The sequence below is a fragment of the Orbicella franksi genome, chromosome 8, assembly GCF_964199315.1.
Source record: "Orbicella franksi chromosome 8, jaOrbFran1.1, whole genome shotgun sequence".
NCBI lineage: Eukaryota > Metazoa > Cnidaria > Anthozoa > Scleractinia > Merulinidae > Orbicella > Orbicella franksi.
In genome coordinates this window covers 16481102-16504078 of record NC_138152.1, presented here as the reverse complement: position 1 = coordinate 16504078, position 22977 = coordinate 16481102, and the positions used below count along the sequence as shown (strand labels likewise).

At 39.8% G+C, this 22977-nt stretch overlaps 1 protein-coding gene across 1 annotated transcript; it reads right to left on the bottom strand.

Moving 5' to 3' along the window:
• Positions 1-226: 226 nt before the first annotated feature.
• On the bottom strand, positions 227-22977 carry LOC145494726 (peroxisomal acyl-coenzyme A oxidase 1-like). The gene is made up of 16 exons (XM_081474291.1): positions 22704-22977; positions 21027-21186; positions 18280-18340; positions 17960-18053; positions 17370-17477; positions 14737-14856; positions 13545-13666; positions 12123-12292; positions 11347-11509; positions 9998-10188; positions 9178-9336; positions 7598-7703; positions 6380-6529; positions 4384-4454; positions 3567-3702; positions 227-2858 (listed from the first exon to the last, which is right to left on the bottom strand). Exons 1-16 carry the CDS (start codon positions 22831-22833, stop codon positions 2796-2798), a joined length of 2004 nt encoding a protein of 667 aa, XP_081330417.1. The 5' UTR covers positions 22834-22977; the 3' UTR covers positions 227-2795.

Here is a 22977-nt window from a genome sequence, read left to right as displayed (position 1 = left end):
TCGCGAATCGTGATTTCGTACATTAGTAGCTGTGAATCATGACTTTTCAAAATAAGTTTCTGTGAAATGAATGTATTCTCGTATTTTCGGCACCCTTCATTACATATTAATAAACCCTGCATAACCAATCCGTTCGATTGTTCTGCACTCCTGGGGCGGATCTAGGGGGGTTCCGGGGGTTCGGTCGAACCCTCTAAATTAAAAAAATAAAACATAACACGCTGACTGAGCCACCTAAATTTTAACACTTTTCCGGTGAAGAATGTAAAAGTAATTAAATTCTCACAAACAATATACGTAATGGTAATAGGACTGAGTGGAGTCCAATTCGGGCGGTTATCATAAGAGTGATAACAAAATTGTACAACCGCGCAGCGGGAGTCCGATTTGTTTATCACGAGTATGATTACAGACCGAATAGAACGACACGAAGTCTTATTACCAATTAATCATAAAAATTACAATTTCCGAGAAAAGAAGAATAGCCAAGTTATGAAAGAAAGGGAAAATTTGCATTAAAATACCTACAAAGGAGATGTAAACATTCTGAGGCCACCGCGTCTCCTACCGGCAATTAGGCGCCAGAAACACAAAAGCAAGTGCGCGCGCGCACGCACGTAGCTACAGCTTTGAATGTGATTGGTTGATTTAAACTACAACTTCAAATGTGATTGGCTTATTGAATTGTCCGATAACAAACTGTCCAATAACAACTTGTATCGTGAATTAGTGGAAGATAGGAGTCTTTTAAACCAATCGCAATCGAGGAAATTGTAATTTTTTATGATTACACACATAATCGAGTTACTAGATAGATAGACAACCTTTATTTTCTAAAAAGTTAAGCATTTATGCATCTCTACCTTGGGTTGAATGAAAAATAAAAATCAAATTACACTTGAATAATTGAAAAATCGTGACAGTAACTTTTTTGAATTATTAAAACGATATACATGAATTAAGATATTAGATTATGAGCTCACGATTTCTATCGCGTGTCAACTATACGCATAGAAATCGAGAGCGAATAATCTAATTTCTTTAGTATAAATCTACTAGTCGTTCAAAACTTTATCTAAATACTCTTCAGACATCTCGAAAACGCCAAGAAGCGGCCGTCATTTTGTTAACAAGCGCACACTGCTACGCTACTATCTATCACAGAATAGATAGTGAGTAGCGTAGCCAATCAGAAAACGGCATTCGTGATAGAACGTTAGTAGATTTATACTAACACGTGATAGAATCGAGAGTGAATAATCCCGGCAATTGTTTTAGTACAAATCTACTAGTCGCTCAAAACTTTATCTAAATCCTATTCACAGACACTTCGAGCGGCCGTCATTTTGTGAACAAGGGCACACTGTTACGCTACTCACTATCTATCACAGAATAGATAGGGGGTAGCGCAGTCAATCAGAGAACGGCATTCATAATAGAAAGCTAGCAGATTTATTCTAATTATAAACAGAAACTTGGCTCTGATGTATAAGTAATGTTATATGTAGTTTCTGAGCATACCAGAATCCTTAGCAACAATGATTACAAAGTATGGCTCTCCGAATATAAAAAGCTTTTCTAGCAGAAAAGAAATATTACAGAGAATAGTCTGTAACGCGTGGCAGTCGTCTAAATTCCTGCTCCGAATAAAACCCAACTAAGGGAAGGAAAGGACGCGATTTGAACCTAAGATTCGTTGTTCGATGGACTGAGTCCCACGAGGAAAGGCGTGTGGGGTACAAGTCGTGTGTGGAATGTCTGCTACGTCATGGCATAAAAAACAACATGTAAATGGCATGTGAATAGAAACGACTCTTGGAATTTAGACGATCAAAGACTAGGCCAAAAAGGCCTACCATTTTGATCTAAATACTGCTGCTACTTGTGATTGGAGCACAACTCTTCTCCTAAGAATTTTTCATTTCTACAAAGATCTGATACACCTACAAACGTGTGTCAAACCATGCAAATATTTTAAATCAACCACATGCATCACCAGAGAGGGTTTTCCGTTTTTAAATTCTCCAATTACTAACAGACCAAGCGGACGTCTGGCCATGGTTTGGTGTTACGTCATGTTGCCTGGCAAGTACTCTTGCGAAAGCCCGTGATGGCGAGCAGTCTCTCTCTTGCTCGAATATCCGTGGGAAAAACGCAGAGAAGAACGCACCACAAGTGAGCGATCGTGAAGGTGCGAACTTGAAATGTGACGCCAAGAATCGCAAGTAGCGCGGGCCTCGGAAGACGAGCGAAAAGAGGGACTGCAATGGTTTCATACAGCCTTTCTGAAGCCCGGCACTTAGTTGACAGAGTAATTCTATTGGTCGGTCTACGAAGTCTCTTTTCGCTCGTCTTCCGACGCCCGCGCTACACGTGGTTTGCGGCTCCGGCCTCGTCTCTCACCTCTCGTATGTCACGCTCGCCGTCACGCTTGCACATTCACTTGTTTTGCGTCCTTCCCTATGGACAAGAGGCTGCTCCCAATCTATTAAAGCCTCGTAATTCACGCCACTTGCAAGTGCTTTTTATCGTTAAAAGTTATGTATACCAAGCTATAATGTTGGGTAGTACAATAGTTTTATCGTTTAAACTTTCAAGAGTAATCGATATTTTATTTTTCTTAAATATACTTGAACAGCCTCCTCCACAGGCTTCTCTCCTCCGCAGAGGTTCGAAACGTTCGTTATAGAAAGCCGCTGTGCCAGGTGAGTGCAGGCGCAAGGTCGAATAGATCAGCGGATTCTCCCCACCCGTTTGACTGTTACTACACAGTAAATGAGCTGTTTTGCTTTCAGCTACAATTTAGATTTGTTACTGTTCATTAACGGCCGCAGGTACTTGTAGTAACCTGGCTGAACCTGAAATGAAAACACGTTTGTCTCATTATTAACATCAAACAAGAGGAAGAAACCATGCAAGCAACAGAAGCAACATTGTTGTCACCACATTGTCACATGACAACCCAGTTTTCTAAAGAAGGTAGGGCCGTAATGGTGACAGCGTACCCGAAAAAGCGAAAGAAAGGGGTCAAGGAATTATCGTGACGTTATTATTTCACCGAGCTGCACATTTTCCGTCATTTCTTTTCTATCACACATTTCACGCATTGACATCCCTAATCTTAGCAGAATAGCGTGACGCATGTCACAATACAACCGAGTAAAATAGTCAAGCTCATTACGAGTTCTCTGTAGCTCAGTGGTGAGAAGATCTGACTCTTAGGTTCCAATCCTATTCTGGACTCGGAATTTTTTTTTTCGATTCTCCAACGCTTATGGAAGGGGTTTTGAACCAATCCAACAAAATAAGCAAGGCTTTGCGTCATCATAGCAAACTGAATACTGTATTGCAAAAAGCTACACTACAAAACAATCAGTTTAACCTTTCATTTGGTCTTATGTTTCACGCCCACGTATTTGCGTATATATTTTGCGATTTTGTTTTCGACTCAGCAAATGATCCTAATAAAAGCTAACTTGAGACAACATTGTTCATCCAATGGCCCTCATTCCATGAAAAGCAGGCCCTCTATTTACAGCTCACAGTTAAGACACGGTTGACTTTACCTCTTCCTTATTCAAAGCTGATCTCTGAGCCCATCTAAAAAGGTCTTCATATACGTTGCCATCGTAGCGTCCAAGCGGTGAGTTGAGTACGTAATCTGAATGATCAAAGGCGTCTACCAGACACACTGCTTCAGGCCTGTAAGTTCAAATAACAACAACAAACTTCAATATAAGTTGCATAAACATGGGAAGACGATAACAGAGACGAAGAAAGATCACGAGGAAAAGGAACCGCTCGTTGAAGGTAGAGTTGAGCCGTCTAACCTAATCTGTAGGGGGCAGTACATTGTGATAAGTTAAGATAGTTTCACTTAAAGGAGTTCAATCACGGTATTTTGACTGAGTTATTTTGGCCACGTACAATACATTGCCTTTAAATTCAGAGAACCCTAGTGTAAGTGTACTAAGAAAGAAAAAAAAAGTGTATTAGAAAGAAAAACGCTTAAAAGATACTTAACACAAGGATCGCTAAGGATGGAGAAGATTAATACGGATTACAAACGACGAACTTGAAAAGTTTAGGATAAACTCTTCATGATACACAAATGGTAGCTCCTTCAACCGCTTACGATGGAAGGTCGCATAAACTTTCGACTTAATTTCAAACCAGATACCAGCTGTACATGTTAGAGTCGTTAAATGACTACATTGACAACGAGAACAACGGCGAACGTCATTGAAAAAAAAAATGTTTTGGTGGTGAGCTCTAACTAGTGGATACGACCATACAAAGTTTAGGGTTCTGCAGACAAAAGCAATATGTACATTTGCTATCAAGTGACGTCCTTTCATAACTCTTTGATATATTTCAACAAACCTTAGTTTTTCCATCAAGTCGTACACTTGTTCTCTTATGCTTTGAATCTGGTCACTTTTCAGGACTCCAGCCTAGAAATAAAAAAAGAGAGAGAGGATGTGAATACTCTACAAATCGACCGGACATGTAGTGTCAAACATCCGCTTGCTCTGGGGAGCAGGGACGACGTAGTGGTGAGAGCGCTCGCCTCCCACCAATGTGGCCTGGGTTCGATTCCGGCCCGGTGCCATATGTGGGTTGCGTTTGTTGTTGGTTCTCGTCTTGCTCCGAGTGTTTTTCTCCGGGTTCTCCGGTTTTCCTCCCTCCACAAAACAAACATCTCCAGATTCCACTTCGATCAGGATAATGAACGCGCATGAAAACCAGCTAAGGCTGATGTGGCTTCCTCTCTAGATATTGTAAATTTATTTGATATATTTTGCGGCTGGGTGGAGAAGCAGGCTGACGCTTAAGAGCACTGGGAAAAGGTGAATAGAGACTGACACTAGCACACAACACAAATAAGAACTCGAAGTACTATTTTGACAACGATAGTGAGCGTTTCATTTGGGTATCCAAACACAGAGAAGCAATTGAAAGCACGAGGCAGTAGGCCGAGTGTTTTTATTGTTTCGAAGTGTTTGGATACCCCAATGAAACACGAGCTCGAGTTGTGGAAATAACTTCTCATTGTTAACAAATTTGAATTGTCCGTAATGCTAGCATTCTTTTTACAGTTATTTCGATATGAGTGATGTCTTTCTCATGCGTCATTAATCTACCCAGTTCTAAGCAAAGGTTAAGCGAAGACTTCCAAATTGATTTGTCTGTTTGGCGACGTTCTTCCCTAAAATAATTTCAATATGAATGATGTTTTTACGCATTATTTTATGACGTAATTTCATCACTCTGTGCCGTTCAGCATTTTCAAGTTGTCGTTCAGTCAGGATGTATGCCGCAACAAGGTCGTTCGAGAGATTTCGGCAACCGATAACATCGAGGAGGAGAAAAAAAAGTATAGATAATGTAGTGCCGGAATCAACAGCTTATAAAACCAGAAGCATATCACCTTGAAGAGGTGATATGCTTCAGTTGTTTGAGGAATGGAAACAGAATCGACTGGTGAAGTGCTGTACCTTTGAACCCGACAGCCTTTTTACCACGAAAGACTTTGAAGGAGTTGAAACGTTGGACACGACCATTACAGACATGTCTACATGCAGTCTCAACTGCTGGCTGTCGAAATTTGAGCAAGAAGAAAGCAACTCTTCTGTGGACGCTATCCTTCCCGTTCGTTGTACTCAATTATTTGCGGACTGAAGCGCCACATTTGTGATATTACTGGTAATAAATATTCATTGTCTTAAGCAAATTGTAATTGTCCATGCATATTTTAACAAAGTGGTATATACCACTCTCACTGGAAAATGGAATACTGTATTTCATTGGGTATCCAAATGCACACACGTGGTGTGGTATACATCCAGTGATTGGTAGTTGACTTAATGAATTACAGTCAGTGTAACATTACTGAATTAAATCAAAAGTTGATTTCAGAAGTAATCATGACTTCCCAAGACTAGCAGTCGTGTTATTTTATATAAAAAACTAACTTTAAAACGGCCATGAAGTAACTTAAACTAGAAAGTAAACTAATTCCCGACAAAATCACAAATCTCGTCATTTTAGAGCGATTTTCAATGGAGTGTTGTGAAACCAAAGTAATCACTCTAGCCAATCACAAAGGACACAGACAATACAGTGAACCAATCAAAACTCGGAAGTAATTTCATGTAGCTGACGCAAAGCGCGAGAAAACGTGTGCAAGCGAGTTACGATTGGCTTTGGTTTTACTTCTGATTGGATGACCAGAGGCGCAAGTTGTTTAAGCCAATCGTGCAGCGTAGTTGATGCAAAACCAATTACTTTTCAACAAATGAAAATCACTCACTATTAAAAATCACTCACAATCAATATCACACCTCCATGAATATTATTAATGGGGAGTTCCCCTTACCTCAAGAAAACTGCCTGAATTCTCAGCGATGCAATACAGGACAAATAAATCTGCCAGAGATTTGAGTACCCTGCGTAAACTTGAGCTTACACCAGACAGCTTCTCCATTGATTCCAATAGATACAACACCATTACACAGTTACTGTAGCCCTGAAGAATAGAATAATGAGAATTAAGCTGCTTGCTGAAACCTTTATCAGCTGAGAAACGGAGAAAAGTGGAACATTCTACCCAGCCACTTCGACGCCCTCATAACTGAGAAGCGTTTGTAAATTCCTTTAGTCAAGCCTACTGAACAGGATGTGAGATTTGCTTAATAAATAAAATCCAAGTGAATTGGAATTACTACACAGCGCTTTTATTCCAAGCTGAACAGAGCTACCTGTAGACTTCTAGTGATGACAACGCCAGATTTGGAAAATCTTTTTTCAGTCGTGTTTCTGTAAATAGTTTGACACCACACTATGCAAAAAAGTTGTGTCTGATAGCCCCGGGCGAGCGGATTTTCCAGTCAGGCTGGTGAATTCTGTCCTTTGCTTACCAGAAGGGCAAGTGAAGTTTCTTTGGAAAATGTTACAGGAAAATCAAATTACAGTAAATCGTGAGAGAGAAATTTTAGGGGCTAGTGAGAATGATCTTCATTCTTCGGGCTAGTAGGGCAAGCCCGGAAATTGGTTGCACCCTGTTACCATGGCTCTTAAGGCTGGTGTTCACAAGGGACAGAGTTGGAGTCGTAAGAGCGCTTATGACCTAGTGGAAATTGAAAATCGGAATCATAAGCGGATTCATAAGCTCGACGGAATCGGAGTCGGAAGAATCAGAACGTTTCCATTTCTTCAGATTCCACTTACGACTCCGTAGCTTACGATTTAGTGAAAACTAGATCGTCGGAGTCAGCAGCAGAAGCAGAAGAACCAACCACTCACAACACCCGAAATCGAGCATGGTGATTGGTTTACTCTTCCGCTTCTGCTTCCGACTCCGTCAATCTAGTTTCCACTGGATCGTAAGCGACGGAGTCAGTCATAAGTAGAATCGATATTCTCCTTCCGACTCCGTTGGTTTGATTCTCACTAAATCGTATCGCTCAACGGTTCTGATTACGACTCCGCCCACGACTCCGTCGCTAGTGAAAATCAGCCTTTTACAGCTGTAAAACGTGCATTGAACCGAGGATTTGTTTTGCTCATCAAAGTTTAACGATTTTTCAAGATTTACCTTGGCACAGCGCACTAAGTCTATGGACACTTCATTCCACGCATCAGCAGAATCCATGCCAGAAAATATTCTGCTCTGCAATCTCTCTGCCACAGCCATAACCTCGCTGAAAATTGGTAAGAAGATATATAAATAGTGATTTCAAACATGAATAAAGGGAGAAAGTCTCAGTTTCTTTTTCACCTGTTCTCTTACCGTATTGTCAGGAGAAATCTTGGTCCAATAAACAATTTTACTTACTGTAAATTCATTTATACGTAGTTAATAGAGGGTACTGGTTATGAAGCCTGCCAAACATCAAAGGCGTTGAAAGGCCCACGACCGTACACAAACTTTTGTTTTGCGCTCATACACTATGCATGAATTAGGTAACCTAAACGTTTCTATTGGTTACTTCCTCAGTACGGAGTAAACAACTACTGTGTTTTGTGCACGGTCAAGGCCAAAAGAGGGAATAAAAACATACAACAAAGAACTTTGTTGGGTTTCATACCCATTCTGCTCTATTACCTATGATTTATGCAATAATATGGTTGTTACATGGTTTACGTATGAAAGAGTGGCGAATACATGATTATATTTACAATCAAAAGTATTTTACGTTTTGCTTTGTTTCTTTGATTTCTTAGATCGCAGAGCATTATAAGCAGTTAACAATTATTTCAAGGTCTTGAAACGTTTTCTTCCAAACGTTGGAAGAAGAATTCTCAAACTCATTAATAATTCATCGAGTAAAAACAAAGGAAATCATGACCGCGACGGTGTTTAGCCTGCAAGCAGGCTCACCTCTGAATCACGTGCGCGAGCGGCGAAGAGCAAGGCGAACCGGCGGGAAGGAGTCTGGTGAAGAGGTGCCACTTTCTCGTCTCGCGGCTTTACCGCTCGATTTCGCGCAAGCGGCTACGCCGCGCAGGCTTATGCTCCAACGCGAGCCTGCTCGCAGGCTAGACGGTGTTTGGATATCTGATCTTAATTAGCATAGATTTTTACAATTTTATTTCACTCAAGACACTGATTGAACACATTTTCAAACACCTCGATATACTCCGCAGAGAAATCAAACACGGTTTTTCGTGTTTGATATATTACATCTTGGATTTTTTTGGTCCAAAGCCCTCAGAAGTCAAATCCGTGAACCTTTTTAGTCCAAAGGTCTTGGTAAACAAAGGTTTGGACCTTTTTTTAGTCCTTAGGAGACGAAATCGTAGAACTTTTTAATAGTCGTTTTTTTTTGTAGTTCAAATACTCTTCTTTATTATCCAACTCTGCTTCGTAGAGTACAAACAACGCGCGAAACGAGAACAAATATCACACGATATTTGTACTCGTCTCATTTCTCCTGGCCGTGTGAAAGGTTAAAGAACTTGGCAAGTCAGAATTTTGGGACAAGAAATCTTTGGATAATAAATCACTTATTAGATGTTTCGGTGTGTAGTATCGCTGTATATTTTTACTCATTGTTTGTATTTTGACTCGCCCTATGGGCTTGTCCAAATACGGCACAACTCGTAAAAATATACACCGATACTACACACCAAAACATCTAATAAGATATATTTATCAATGCACGCTTCACTCACCGTGAACTTCGATCCTGGTAAATTTTCCTTTGCACTTGAGGATCCAAGAATCCTTCACCTCTTGTTACTGGACACAGTTCTGGTTTCCGTGACAAGAATGAAAGTGACAAGGGAGGTGTGTTGCCCTGTTGAACTTGTGAAGCACATTTCATAAGATACCTGTTGACAAAACAAGGCATCACATTGGTCACTGACTCATCCCCAGTCCTCTAGTCCTGTCATGACAAAATGATAACAAGCGGTGCATGATAGCTTGCCTCCTTTCCATCATTCATCGTAGACTTGCCACAAGTCGACCTTTGCTTAATCCTTCGCTTATTCATCTCCTTCGAGCGGAGCGAGAGGGAAACCAACAAGCCAGGGAAGAATTATTAGAAAGGACTTTTAGAAAGTCTGCGTCCATCACAACTTACAATGTTCTCGAAAGAGACGGCAGGAAAAATATACTTCATATAACAAGACACCAAATGGGTTAATTCATGGGAACCCACCAAGTAGGAACAGGTGACAATACCCCTGGGGGTGGTGATATTCCCATGTACAAGCTATTCACCTGTAGAACCTTGTAGGTATGTGATGTCTCTTTGGTCTGAAAACGGGTTTGAGTTTTGAACATTTTGGTCTGAAATTGGGTACGGATAGCTGGTCTCTGAGTTAAAAGAGACCTTTACTTAAGTCACAGATTAAGTGTTTCTGATCTTTATCCATGGCAATTTGTCGAAACAGACCTTCTTCTACCAACTGCATTGTTTAATGTTATCATTAAAGACTATAATTGAGCATTGGCTAGATAAGAATTGTTCAAAGTCACTCGGCTTACCTAGCTACTTGTAAATAAAGAACGTCATTATCTCCCTCGTAAGTGCAAGCAGCATTTAGCACTGTGTATAACCCAGGAAGAGCGCTGTACAGTAAGAAACCATGTCCACCACAAGCCAGTCGACATGTCTCAGCATGGTGCATGGATGTTGATGTACAGAACGCTTTAAGACCACTGGTGATAGCATGCACCTACAGACAACATGTGTAACATGAGTATTTGAATACTTGCACTGGGGGTGGTACTTGAAACCTTATCGGTCCAACCTTTCTCAGTTACTTTTGGGGAAGTTGAGAAACCTGAACATCCTTGCATTACAAAGAAAGGAAATAAATTGAAGAGAGGGACACTATATACAGGCAAATATGAAATAACTATTGTCTATAGTCAGGAGTTGACATTTTTGAAATGTGTATATTGATTGGCTGTCATTGACATGTATTTATTTTTGGGGGGAGGGGGAGGAGATTGAAAAGTCGCTTTGGCTCATTTTTTGGGCCTTCATCAGTTCATTGTACATGATTTGAGCTTGCGCTTTTTGTTGAGGTGATGTCTGCAACTGATCAACGTGCCGGGAACAACCACATAAGCATGCCAACTGGTTATACATTGTCAGCGGTACGCGTGGGCTAAAGTTTTAAATGATAGTCTTTGTGGTCACGTGCTAAGTCTTGCAATACGTTTTTGTAATTTTAAATTTAACCATACGTTCTTCTGAAAAGCCAAAACGTAAATTTTCCATCTCGAAAACGCGACTAGGAACCAGCTATACACATTTCAACACCTATAATAATACACTTCGCTCATCTAAACTCTCAATGACCTGACTACAAGATTCCCTCCCTTCCACACCTCCTTTATCCCTTTGTATCATCTTCAACATCACCCCTACCTTATTTCCTACGCTTCCTCCCTCTTTCTCTACCACCACCCCTCCCTCACTACCAGCTATAGATACTCTCTTTACATTCCTCTCTACCCTGCGCTCTTGCCCTCCAGCGCAAATCTGTTGATGTTGTCTATGCACACGCGCTCGTGTGCGTACGCTAATGACACAAAAATCGTGCGCAGTAGGAACGGGCAATGCAATTCAGAGAATCACCTTATAACGAGGGCATGTAACGCTTCACAGATTGCATCTAGGACATGGGCCATCCAAACCAATCAGAGCACCATACATAGCTCAGTTACTTTGCAGTATATCAGCATTGATTTTTCAGGTACACACTTAGATGCCACAATCACGACGGACGCAATGAGCTTATGACAAGAAACATGTTTGTAAGGAATTCGTTAAATGCAAAAAAATTCCCCTCACAGCTCATTTCAGAACTCTTCCACAGGCTTACCTCTGGTAACATAGAAAATTCTCCCGCAGCAACTTGCTTCTGCATTTCTTGAAATGATCTCCAGACATGGTCAAAAGTAAACTTGGTAGCATAAGCCATGGCTAAACCTGGTAACAGTTTGTACTGTTGGGTTTTATAGGCGATAATCTGTGCTTCCGGCTCACTGCGATGAAATAAAAAAAACATTACAAATTAGTGGTGATTATTGACACCTTCATGTGTATTTTATAGTCAGAATTATTTCATTCCTAGTCATTTTATAGAGGTACTCGATCACAGTAACGTCATAAATGAGAAAGCTTTGCCCTGCAGCCGTAGTGAGCTTGCAAATGACCGTGTCAAGCTCTCAATTAATGTTCCTCTTGTTAACAGCCATTTGCAAAGAGAAAATATTCTACATCTTTTGAAAATTACAGGGCTTGACTAATGGTCAGAGATACATTGTAAGTAAAAATTTTGATTTAGCTAATAGCTTTTGTGTTGCTACAAACCTCTTTGACTAGCGAAAAAAACGGGTTTTTTTTTGTTACAGAGTTTGACGAAATCCAAAATTGCCATACATGTAGTTGTTATTAAATATATACAGATGAACTGGCCACAGTGAAAATAAGAAAAGGACGATATGCCAAATATTCCAAGAAAACCTCTCCAATACCAGCAATTTTTCCCAGCCAGTTCAGTGAAGCATGCAGTGAACTGGTCCAGACACAGACTGGCGATTACTGTAGGATTGATTTGTAAACAAGGCCTTGTGACTAACTGCCACCTTAACATACCTAGGTTTGAGTTGACTCTGCCTCCGTACTGCACTGTAACGAATAGCAATGGTTATTGCTTGGGAAAGTCCGCCGTAGCAATCATGAACAATGGCTGCTCGCACAAAACTCATGGTGCCATACAAAAGTTTGGTGTTTGCTGGTTTGGTGAAGGTGCCATCAGGGGAAAGCTATTGTACACAACAGAGGTATTGTACCTTTTTGATATCTACAATCGTGGACAAAAGTCCTTGGGACACTTTTTTACACTTATGTAATGTAACGGATTATCTGTGTTTTAGAACTGAAGTATGAAGAAAACGCTGCAATATCCTTTATAAATGGGTTGCTGTCCTCCCTCCCCACCCAACACAATGTTGAAAATCAGTTGAAATTGCACGTAGTAGTTTTCAACATTGTATGGGGGGAGGGGTTGGGGGCGAGGTTAGGCAAGTGAAGTTGTATTCGCGCCTGGCGTGTACGCAAAAGCGTCAAAAGTGAAAATTTGTCCAAAGACTTTTGTCCATGATTGTAGATACAGTCATTATCTTTGGGTTATGCATTGTCAGCGTAATAGGCAAGTTTGGTCGAACAATGGTTTATATTTAGGCGAGATCTACAGTCAAGCTAAAATACCCATGACAAGACCAAAATGAACCTGAAATGTCTGAAATGCAATTAAAGAGTACCAAATAAGCTACAGCTAGTATCTACCAAGCCAAATTATTTGGCCATAAATCAGATCCGGGTGACTTGATATTGCAGGTTCTCAGGAAAATAGGCACAGCTCGCTGCTTCTGGTTGGCTAATAATACTGGGACCTCATGTTTGCTAATTACAGTTACATACCTTGTTTGATTTTATGTTAATTTTCTGAGAATAGAGCAGTTTTCAATTGAGTGTCGTAAACCCAAAACCAAACCCATAACTTACAGCGATTTTGTGTGGAAAGTAATCAGGCAATTACTTTGGTTTTGAGATTGACTGAGTAGTCTAATTGGTAAGTTATTGGTTTGGTTTTGATTTAAGACACTTAATTGAAAACTGCTCTACCAGTTAGACAGCTCGGCCAGTCTCAAACCATAGTCAAGCCTTTGGGTTTGACCAAAACCAAAGTAGTTGCCTGATTTTAACACTCAATTGAAAAACGCTCTTATCCCTAATGACGTTTATCCCAGACATTAGTAGTTTAACATAACATACAATGATAACAGTGAAGAAGCAATATGCTGAACTAATTACTGAGTACACCCTCTACACATCATAGTGATGATTATTATTACAAAATTCAAACCACTCAGGAAGCTAATTGAAATTCTCCTTTTCAGCGTGGACTAGAAATGTTTGCCATATAATGAATACCAGACTAGACTGAAGTTGCACAAGTTCAATATTATTATGGAATTTACCAATCAATTTTGCGATGACAGGCTTGTTTTTTACCTTTGCTAGCCCCATCAGCATTTGGTCGAGTGGAATTCGTACATGGTCAAACATTAGATATCCATTGTCAGCTCCATTCAGAGTTGGAGAAAATTTGGCTCCAATATCTCCTACCGTTACACCTGGGAAATTGAAAAAGGCATGACAAACAGCAGTGAGTTACTTGTTTTTCCTCCATTTGGTAACACATGGAATATTATGTTACTGAACACACATGTCACTAATGTTTCTGTAAGCAAAAGACCCAGATACAAAAATATTGTCAAATTTGTTACACATGACTACTCAACACTACCGGTAAGTTCAGAAGGCCTACAAACACTTGATCTGCCAATTTGCAGGACTCCAATTTTTGTCACTTCATGCCTAGGACTGTTGCAAATTAAATGATCCTGGACAAGCACTCTGGAAGGTTTTCTAGTAGTTTCATGGCATTCTTTGCTAAAAAAAATTAACTAACACATTTCTTTTCTTTCCATTACTTTCTTTTCCTTCTGTTTTATTGAAATGTGAGATACGAGTACACACTGAGTTGTCTCAGTCAAAATGCCAACTTGAAGTGTCCAGAGCCTTGCCACTCAACAATCAAGGGAATTGTGGAAACTTTTCATGTGTGTAATACATGTAAATCACATATTGACTAAGAGTGCTCAAGACCATGTTGGGAGACTATCAGCCCTCATGATCAGTCTTTTAGTATGGACCTTGTTGTGCTCCATCTGTGCTGTCAAGGACCACAGGCCAATAATTCTGATAGTAGTCACGGTAACATCTCTCGCACTTAGTTAGTAACATTATTTAGTTTATTTCTACCTATATAAAAGACCAGACAAGCTAGGTCAAGTATTCAGGTGAAAATGTATACTGACCTGAAAAAGAAATAGACCAATTTGGAGATATTAAAATTCAGCCTAAAACAATAGACCTCAGCATAAGGCTCCAGGGATAACTATAGTATAGACTTTGTGGGTTTATTCTCCAGAGCCTTGTGCTGAGGTCTATTGTTTTAGGCTGAATTTTAATATAACATTGAAATTGCTCTATTGAGATTGCTTGTTCAACAAATCAAGTTGAAACAGACTATTATCTTGATTGTTCTTATTTATGTTTAGTCTGCTCTTGTTATTGACATCTCCTCTAAAAAGCAGTGGACAGGCTAAGGGCCATTAAGGAGGACTGCACTGCAACATACCAGGCAGAGGCTGATGTGTCTGTCGATCCCGCAGCTGAACTATGAACATCTGTATTCCATGATCCTTTTTATCTACTATTAGCCTTGCAGGCACAACAGCAAAATTTGAAGACTTGCCCACTGGAAATAATAACAATGTAGGCCAAAGGTTAGAGATATATACCAGTTTGCTTTAAACATGGTGTGGCTGGGAAGATATCTCACAATGTAAAAAGTTAATGTAACTTATTATTAAATAAATAAGAAATTTCAAATTCATTTTTTATCTTTCTAGTAGCATTATGTAGACATACATCTATGTATATCACTCATTCACTTGGTACAATTCACAATTATAATAATTAGTATTGAATGCCATTCAATAAAATATATATATTTTTTGATAATTTTGAAAAACACTATACAATGTACCGGTACATGACCGTACATTGTTGATAGAGAATAACAGCGTGTATTTTAAACTTGGAAAATTGTACTAATTGACTGAGTGAAATTCATTTCTTTTCATCCCAGTATTTTCTGGAAGACATGGAAAAAAGTCACTCCACCTTTACCTGCAGTTATATTTTGAAAGGCAAGTGAGAGGCGAGGAAACATTTGATGTGTTCCCACAGCAGATCTTATTCTCTCTCTAAATTTCTACCTTTTTCTATAACTCACCATTGGTTTAGTTGCAGGATAATATGGGTTTCGACAAAACACTGACCCCCAGTCAACTGACCCCCTACTGACCCCCCTACTGACCCCCTATAAAATCAATGGGAAAATGAAAATTAAAAAAGCCCAGAACTATCAATCAGACCAATTCAAGTTCATCAATAAATTTAGCTTACCTGAAACTTCCAAGATGGTGGACACGTTGCAGATTTCCGACTCTCTTGTTCTCCTTTGACTGTTTAGTGGAGGTTTTGTTGACGGAAGATCGAGCAAGAATAAGCTTGAATATCATCAAATATTGTTTTCATCCGCATTGGAAAATGAAGCAAAGAAAAAAGCTGACAAATGAGCAGGCTTGCGAAAGGCTTGTGATGGACTGCTCATGCGAGTGGCACGAACACGCGCGTAAACCTCAACTGGAAGACGAATTTCATAAGGTAGTTCCAGGCCTCTCGCCTTGTTTTTGCATTTTAAGAACTGTAGTAACTGTAACAAAAACTGTTTGGACAAGCCCGGTGGATTACTTTCTCCTTGGTGCATGTAGTCATCAAAAAGACCACGGATTCTCAGGGTAAAATATTATTCTTGGATAATCTTATCAAAAACCAACATACCTTTCTACAAGCTCTACCACATCCAGATCGTTGGCAAGGAAAAGTAACAAAAATAAACTTCACAATGTATTCATGGCATAATTCGGATATACAAAGTGCAAAATAAGAAGCAAATCGATGAAAAACTGTAATGCCACTTACTGTCCATGACTAAAGCCATGTGCAATGTAGTTTGTGCATGCGGAAGGTGAGGGACCTGGGACTACAAGGTTGCCAAAATAAACTTCCGGTTGATGTACATGTATATCGTGTGCGTGTCGCTCAAGTTTAGTCACGTGCATGTTAATTTGCCAGAATTTCCTCGCTATTTTCATTACTTAATTTTCTAATGGCTACAAATACCATACTTGATGATATTCCAACTTATTGTGCGCTCAATTTTCCGTGACAAATCCTTCAGTCAAATGAGAAGGGAGTCGGAAATCTGTAATGCGTCCGCCATCTTGGAAGTTTCAGGTTGGCTAAATTTACTGACGAACTTGAATCGGTCCCACTGATAGTTCTGGGCTTTTTTCAATTTTCATTTTCCCGTTGATTTTATAGGGGGTCAGTAGAGGGGTCAGCAGGGGGTCAGTAGGGGGTCAGTGTTTTGTAGAAACCCGGATAATATTCTTATTCTTTTAGCTAATAGTATACGTTCTTTTATTAAGATAAAAGACAGATATCTTTTTTACTTCCTTGATGGAATCTACTTGAGGTTATGATATGGAAATTGAAGAAAGTAAATAATAGCTTTTTTCTTCACTGCACCTTAGCTATCTGAAAATGGGAAATTTCATTTCTATCTGTAGTTGAGTCAGAAACTACAGGACCTGGGACTAGTCAGGCCATGACATATCTTTCTTACATGGTCATAGTTTTGAAGCAAAACTGGAATTATATTTGAAGGGGTGTGTGGAAAAAAAGTCCTGAGTGACTTTGTGACTTAATTTCGAGAAGAACAGCATTTTGTCATTTCAGTTGTTATAATATTGCTTTTTCTTATTTAAAACGGAGTGGGTTAAAGATGATTTCCAGTCCATACTGGGCAGTCTCAGCATCCCATGCCAGTATTTGCAAGTCTCACCCGATGAAAGGCAAATCGATGCTATTCCACATACCTTATCTTTGAAGCATTTTAAATTCTTTTTCCAACAGTTTCTTTGATTTTTACAGCTACAGAGTTGTTTCATCAAGTGATAACATAAAGAACAAAGCATAAAGCTTCCCATCCATAGTGGATGATATGAAACTTTGAAATTACTTCATGTAAGTAGTTGCAAAATGTTACATTTTGTGATGTCTTACAAGAATCAAAACAAAAAACGTATATCCCTGTACCAATGATTTTTTTTTTCACATCTTAAAAATAAACATACGTACTGTTTCCTGGCCACCATTTACATGCTGACAGTGACGGTGAATGAATAACAAACTCTTGCGTTGTCTTGTCGTATGTTGCTGTAGTCTCCAAGCCTCGCACAAAAGTCCCTTGAAACATAATAAATTATTATTGACCGAATTGATAAATGCCATTTGGTGAAATACTCTGCTATAGACTACATACTATTTTAAATAGGTGCTTAAAAGGATGACCCAAATGATCAATAGAGGTCTCTCAAGCTCAAAGCATGTTCTAATAACAGGAGCAGGAGGCCAAAGAACTGAACTTCTCTGTAAGAAAAACTTTTCATTAGATGGTCAAACCAGCTGGGCAAAATTGTCCTCACAGCTGGTCAGCTTGCCTGGTCCTTAATGAACCCTGCATAATAAAGGAAAAAAAACAAATTTTCTACAGTATGGGGCTTATAATAAAAAGAAGTTAATCCTTTGTCAAGAGCTATACCTGGGTCAATCAATGATAAGTCCCATGAGAGGGCGTGTTATCACAAAGCCAGAACTGGAGAACAGTACTTAGTATATATGGAGACTGTTGATACTTATCTGTATCTAGACCTGTGTAAAGAACTTACCATGTCCTAGTTCAGTCTGTGCATAAGTTCCAATAATCTGATAAGATTCTGCTAAAGGCAGCCACTTGGCTTTCTGTTCCTCTGTTCCCTGACCCTAAACAGACAATCATGTAAGTCTGGTTGTCATTAGAGAATAAATAAAATTATAATATATAATTATGGATAAAAACAAACGATCAAGATTCTTCCAAATGTCATAAGTATTGTTTGTCTGCCACTAGTTTCTACAGTATGTAGTAATTCTAATCATCAATAAATATGTAACATTGCCTTTCTCAATTTATGCTTACAACTAGTTTTACCAAATACATTGTCAGTACCTTTAAAGTGGGAATAAACATAACTCTGCTAAGGTGAAATGGAAAAATACCCCCTGCAGACCTAAAGAAAGAACAAATCATCAATCCATGCTCATTTGAAGTTCTCACTAATATGATAGTGACATGATAATAATGGAGACAGGGAGACAAGGGTGCATATAAATGAGATCAGAGGAGATAGGTATCAACAAAGGTTGTCAGTAAGTGTAACTGTTGCTGATGGAAGGGAAAGGGGTGACAGATCAGAGGTGGGGTGGAGAGGTAGGTGCAAAGAGTGACAGTCAACAGGGACAACAGAGAGCAGAACCATACAGGTTAAGCCGTGAGTGTTAAGGGAAAATAAAGTAAGGGGCGAGGGATAAGGGATACAGGGTAAGGGGCGAAGGATACAGGGTAAGGGATGAGCAGTAAGTAATACAGGGAAGGGGGTGAGGGATACAGGGTAGGAGGTGAGGTTGAGGAATACAGAGTATGGGGTAAGGGATACAGGGCAAGGGGTGAGGGGTGAATAATACATGGTAAGGGATGAGGGATACAGGGTAGGAGGTGAGGTTGAGGGATACAATGTAAGGGGTGAGGGATACAGGCTAAGGGGTAAGGGATACAGGGTAAAGGGTGAGGGGTAAAGGGTAAGGGGTGAGCTGGAAGTGGTACAGGGTAAGGGGTGAAGGATATAGGGTAAGGGGTGAGGTATATAGGGTATGGGGTAAGGGATACAGGGTATGGGGTAAGGGGTACAGGGTGAGGTGTGAGGAATACAGGGTAACGGGTGAAGAATATAGGGTAAGGGGTGAGGGATACAGGATATGGGGTAAGGGGTGAGGGTTAAGTAATACAGGGTAAGGGGTGAAGGATACACGGTATGGGGTGAGGTTGAGGGATACAGGATATGGGGTAAGGGATATAGGGTATGGGGTAAGGGATACAGGGTAGGGGGTGAGGAGTAAATAATACAGGGTAAGGGGTGAGGGGTACAGGTTATGGGTGAGGGATACAGGGTATCAGGTGAGGGGTATGGGGTAAGGGATTAGGGATAGTGGGTAAGGGGTGAGGGATACAGGGTAAAGGGTGATGGATACAGGGTATGGGGTAGGGGATACAGGACAAGTAGTGAGGGGTACAGGATATGGGGTGAGGGATACTAGGTAAAGGGTGAGAGGTGAGGGGTGAGGGGTAAGTAATATGAGATATGGGGTGAGAGATACAGGGTATGGGGTGAGGGGTAACTGTAAGGGTCTTAGAGCAGACCAAGGGTGAATGGCAAGAATAAGTTGTATGGGATAAGGTTTAGAAGGGTGATGGGCAAGGGATATCAGGTAAGGGATGTGGGATATTGAGCAAGAAGTAAAGGCATTGTAATTAACAATTACCGATATTCCATGAGCGTGCATTGGATATGAGATGGTAGATAGCCAACTTGGCGCTACGTACCTCGTTGGCTATAATCATCTCATATCCAACAAGCGCGAGTGATAATTGTTTTATTCAAAACGCCCCAAAATTATAGAAAACTAGACTGAAATAAACATTAAAAACGCCCCCAAAATTCATGCGTATGCTTACCATATTTGTAGAGCAATGAAACCTCTCAAATTGCATTATACAGTGACCCAGTTTTTAATAACATAAATTATACCATGCCATAGCAAATAAAATTATATAAAGCCAATAACAATAATTTATTTATTTATTTACTTAGTTAATTTGTGGTACTACACCCAACCTTCCCAATGTCACTTCCAATGAGTCACTTGTATACACAGGGGTCTTTAAAGGAGGTCACTCCAAAAAGCTTACTTTTTTGTCTTCACCTATAGCAAGTAAACATTCAGCTTTTCCACTCATTAAAGTGTCAGCATCTAGTTTCTGCTATCCTGAAGAAATTTGTCTCGAAAGAAGCCCAAATTTCGACTTCAGAGAGTGCCATTTTGAAACTATACTTAGCAGTCAGGCCGTGTTTATGTGAGGTCATTCTGTCCAACTAGATTTTGGCGGGAAGGAGATAAACCTACAACTGACTTTGCATCCTTCATGAGGTCAGCAAAATGTAGTTTTTCCAAGTGATTATCCACTTCCTTAATTATCTTCAGTGCTAGCATTTTCGGAGTTTGGAGCAGCCACTAAACCCAGAGCTGTAGCTACAAGGCTTGGCAGAAGTCATTTAGAAAAATTTTTTTGGACTGAATGACATCACAAAAACACGGCCTAGCTGCTGAGTATTGTTCAAAATGGCAGCAACAATGTCACACTTTAGGCTTCTCTGGAGATAAATTTCAGAAGGGACAACCTGCACTTTAGAGGCTGAAACTCTGATGAGTAACTAAGGTTTTTATTAGCGTTGACGGAAAGTATATGTTTTTTGGAGCACACAAGTGAGGGATGTCCCATGGTACATTGAAAACCACTGGCAAGTGTTGCATAACTAGTATTTATACCAAGCCATAGAAAATACGGCGGCCACTCACTGAGAACACAGTCAATCAATTCAGCACACAATGGGAAGATTGTGGGAAATACTGCGAGTCATATGTAAACAACAGCTTTCCTGTATTCTAATTGGCTGTATTATCTATGGAATGTATTTAAATATCAGTTGTCAAATGCTTTGTTGTGGTATGCCATAGGATATTCCACTTGTTGTGATTTTCTTGGAATACACACCCACCTAAGTCAACAATTCAATTCAATTTTAATAGATTTTATATAATTTGCTGAAAAGTTATTTTATTGTAGTAATTTATCATTACTTTTCTAACATGCCCAACTCCTGTTGATCAGTGATTTGATATTTCTTGGCCAGTTTGACAATCTGTAATCCTTTCTGCAAATTTCTCTCATAATTATGCTTGCGGTCCAGGACATATTCATCTTCCTTGCTAAACACAGGATCCTTCACTAACAAAGACTCTTCAAATAAATTAACAAGGGAAGACTGCATTAGAGAAGAGTACGATGTTAATCCCATGCAGAACAGTCAGTGATTTCTGGTAATATTATCTGTTTCAAGGAAGCAAAGCTACCAATTTCTGTGATAAACTCCAAGATATAAAATTAAAAAAGATACATCTATTCTAAATGTGCAAGGCATGACAGAGATGCTAACAAGGTATTTTAAAATATCACCCAACAAGTGTACTAATGCAAATCCTGCATTTTAATCAGCTACGCCATTAGAGGACTATCAGCAATAGTCCTCGAGTAGCGAACTTGGCACAATCGAGCGTGACCCTTTCTTTCATTTTATTCCCAAATAAATATTTCTTCAACTTGCTGCATTTGCTAACTTTATTATTGCCTTTACTGTCTGACTAGTTGGGTGATACCAAAATCGCTAGACTCTTCGCCCTCAAGGGCCACGGGTCAATAGCCCATTCGGCTTTGACTCATGGGCTATTGACCGGTAGCCTTTGTGGGCTACGGGTCTAATTGTTAAATAATGTGTGGACTCTGAAATACATTGTCTCTTCATGTGTGTATTTTCTCAATCCATTATGCTATAGGGAACCCAAGCCAACATCCCCTCAGTATAGATTTAAATGATTGTTAACTTTTGAATCTTCCTGCTTATGGTATTGCTTATGATATTGCAGGCTTGAATGGACAATATTGATCTTAATGTCATGCCATGTACCAGTCAAATCCAAGATTGCCCAACCACCTCCCCCCCCCCCCCCCCCCGCCTCCTTGCCAAGCAAACCACCAGGTATTTAAGTTTCAATCAAATTCTCCACTGTGTCAGCAGTGTAACTGGTTGGTGGTTTGCAAAGAATCAAATCACCCTCCACATTATTTTTAAAGGAAAAAGGACAACCTGAAAGCAAATGAAGACAATCATAATGCAATGTCTACTGGAGAGACAAAGGAGGCAAAGGAGAGAGAGCCTGGGATCGAAGGTTGCCAAAGAAGATCATTAATTACATAATCCTTTAGCTTCAACTGCTGAGTCATGTTTTGTTGATGGTCAAATACTCAATTGGATGCCCTTCATTTTGGCCAAAAAATTACCCACTATTAAAAGAGTCAGCTATGTATGGGTGCTCCTGGATTTGACTGCTACAAACTGAATAGCATGTAATCAGATTTAAAAACAATTTGAATTGTGTTGAAGTCATCACTCAAATTGTCCTGTGCTATAAACCCTCAAAACATCTGTGCCACCTGACAATTTGTAATTTCCAAGTAAGCCCACGTAATTCTTATCAAAATAACGTTATATAATTTAACTTAAGAAACGATCTCAAGATTTTTTAAAAGCTCCCTTGCTTCAATACCAAATATTTACTAATCATATCGAGGTCAAAGGCTGATTACCCGGTTCACCAGTCTCTTTTCATGTATTGAGAAATTCAAGAATTTAAAAGAGACTGTTCACAGTGTATGTGATATTAAAGGTCACATCCTTTCCGTAAATAAGGTTAGTTTACCTAAGAATCTCTTCCTCTCCGTCTTCTGTCGTCCTCCATGAAGCAGGTAAGTCAGTTCTGTTGTGTCAAATGAAGCTTTCGCTCGCTCTTTCGCTAAGTCAGGATTCACTTTGTTATTAGATGCCTTCATTATAACCTGAGTCCAAGTTATTAAGCTCGCTGGACTTAAAACGGCCGAGAGTTTTCTTGCTTTGGTTTCACGACGCAGTCAGCTCTATGCGGCCAGCACAGTGATCGCGTGATGGAAGCCCAGAGATTGCGTGACGAGAATCTT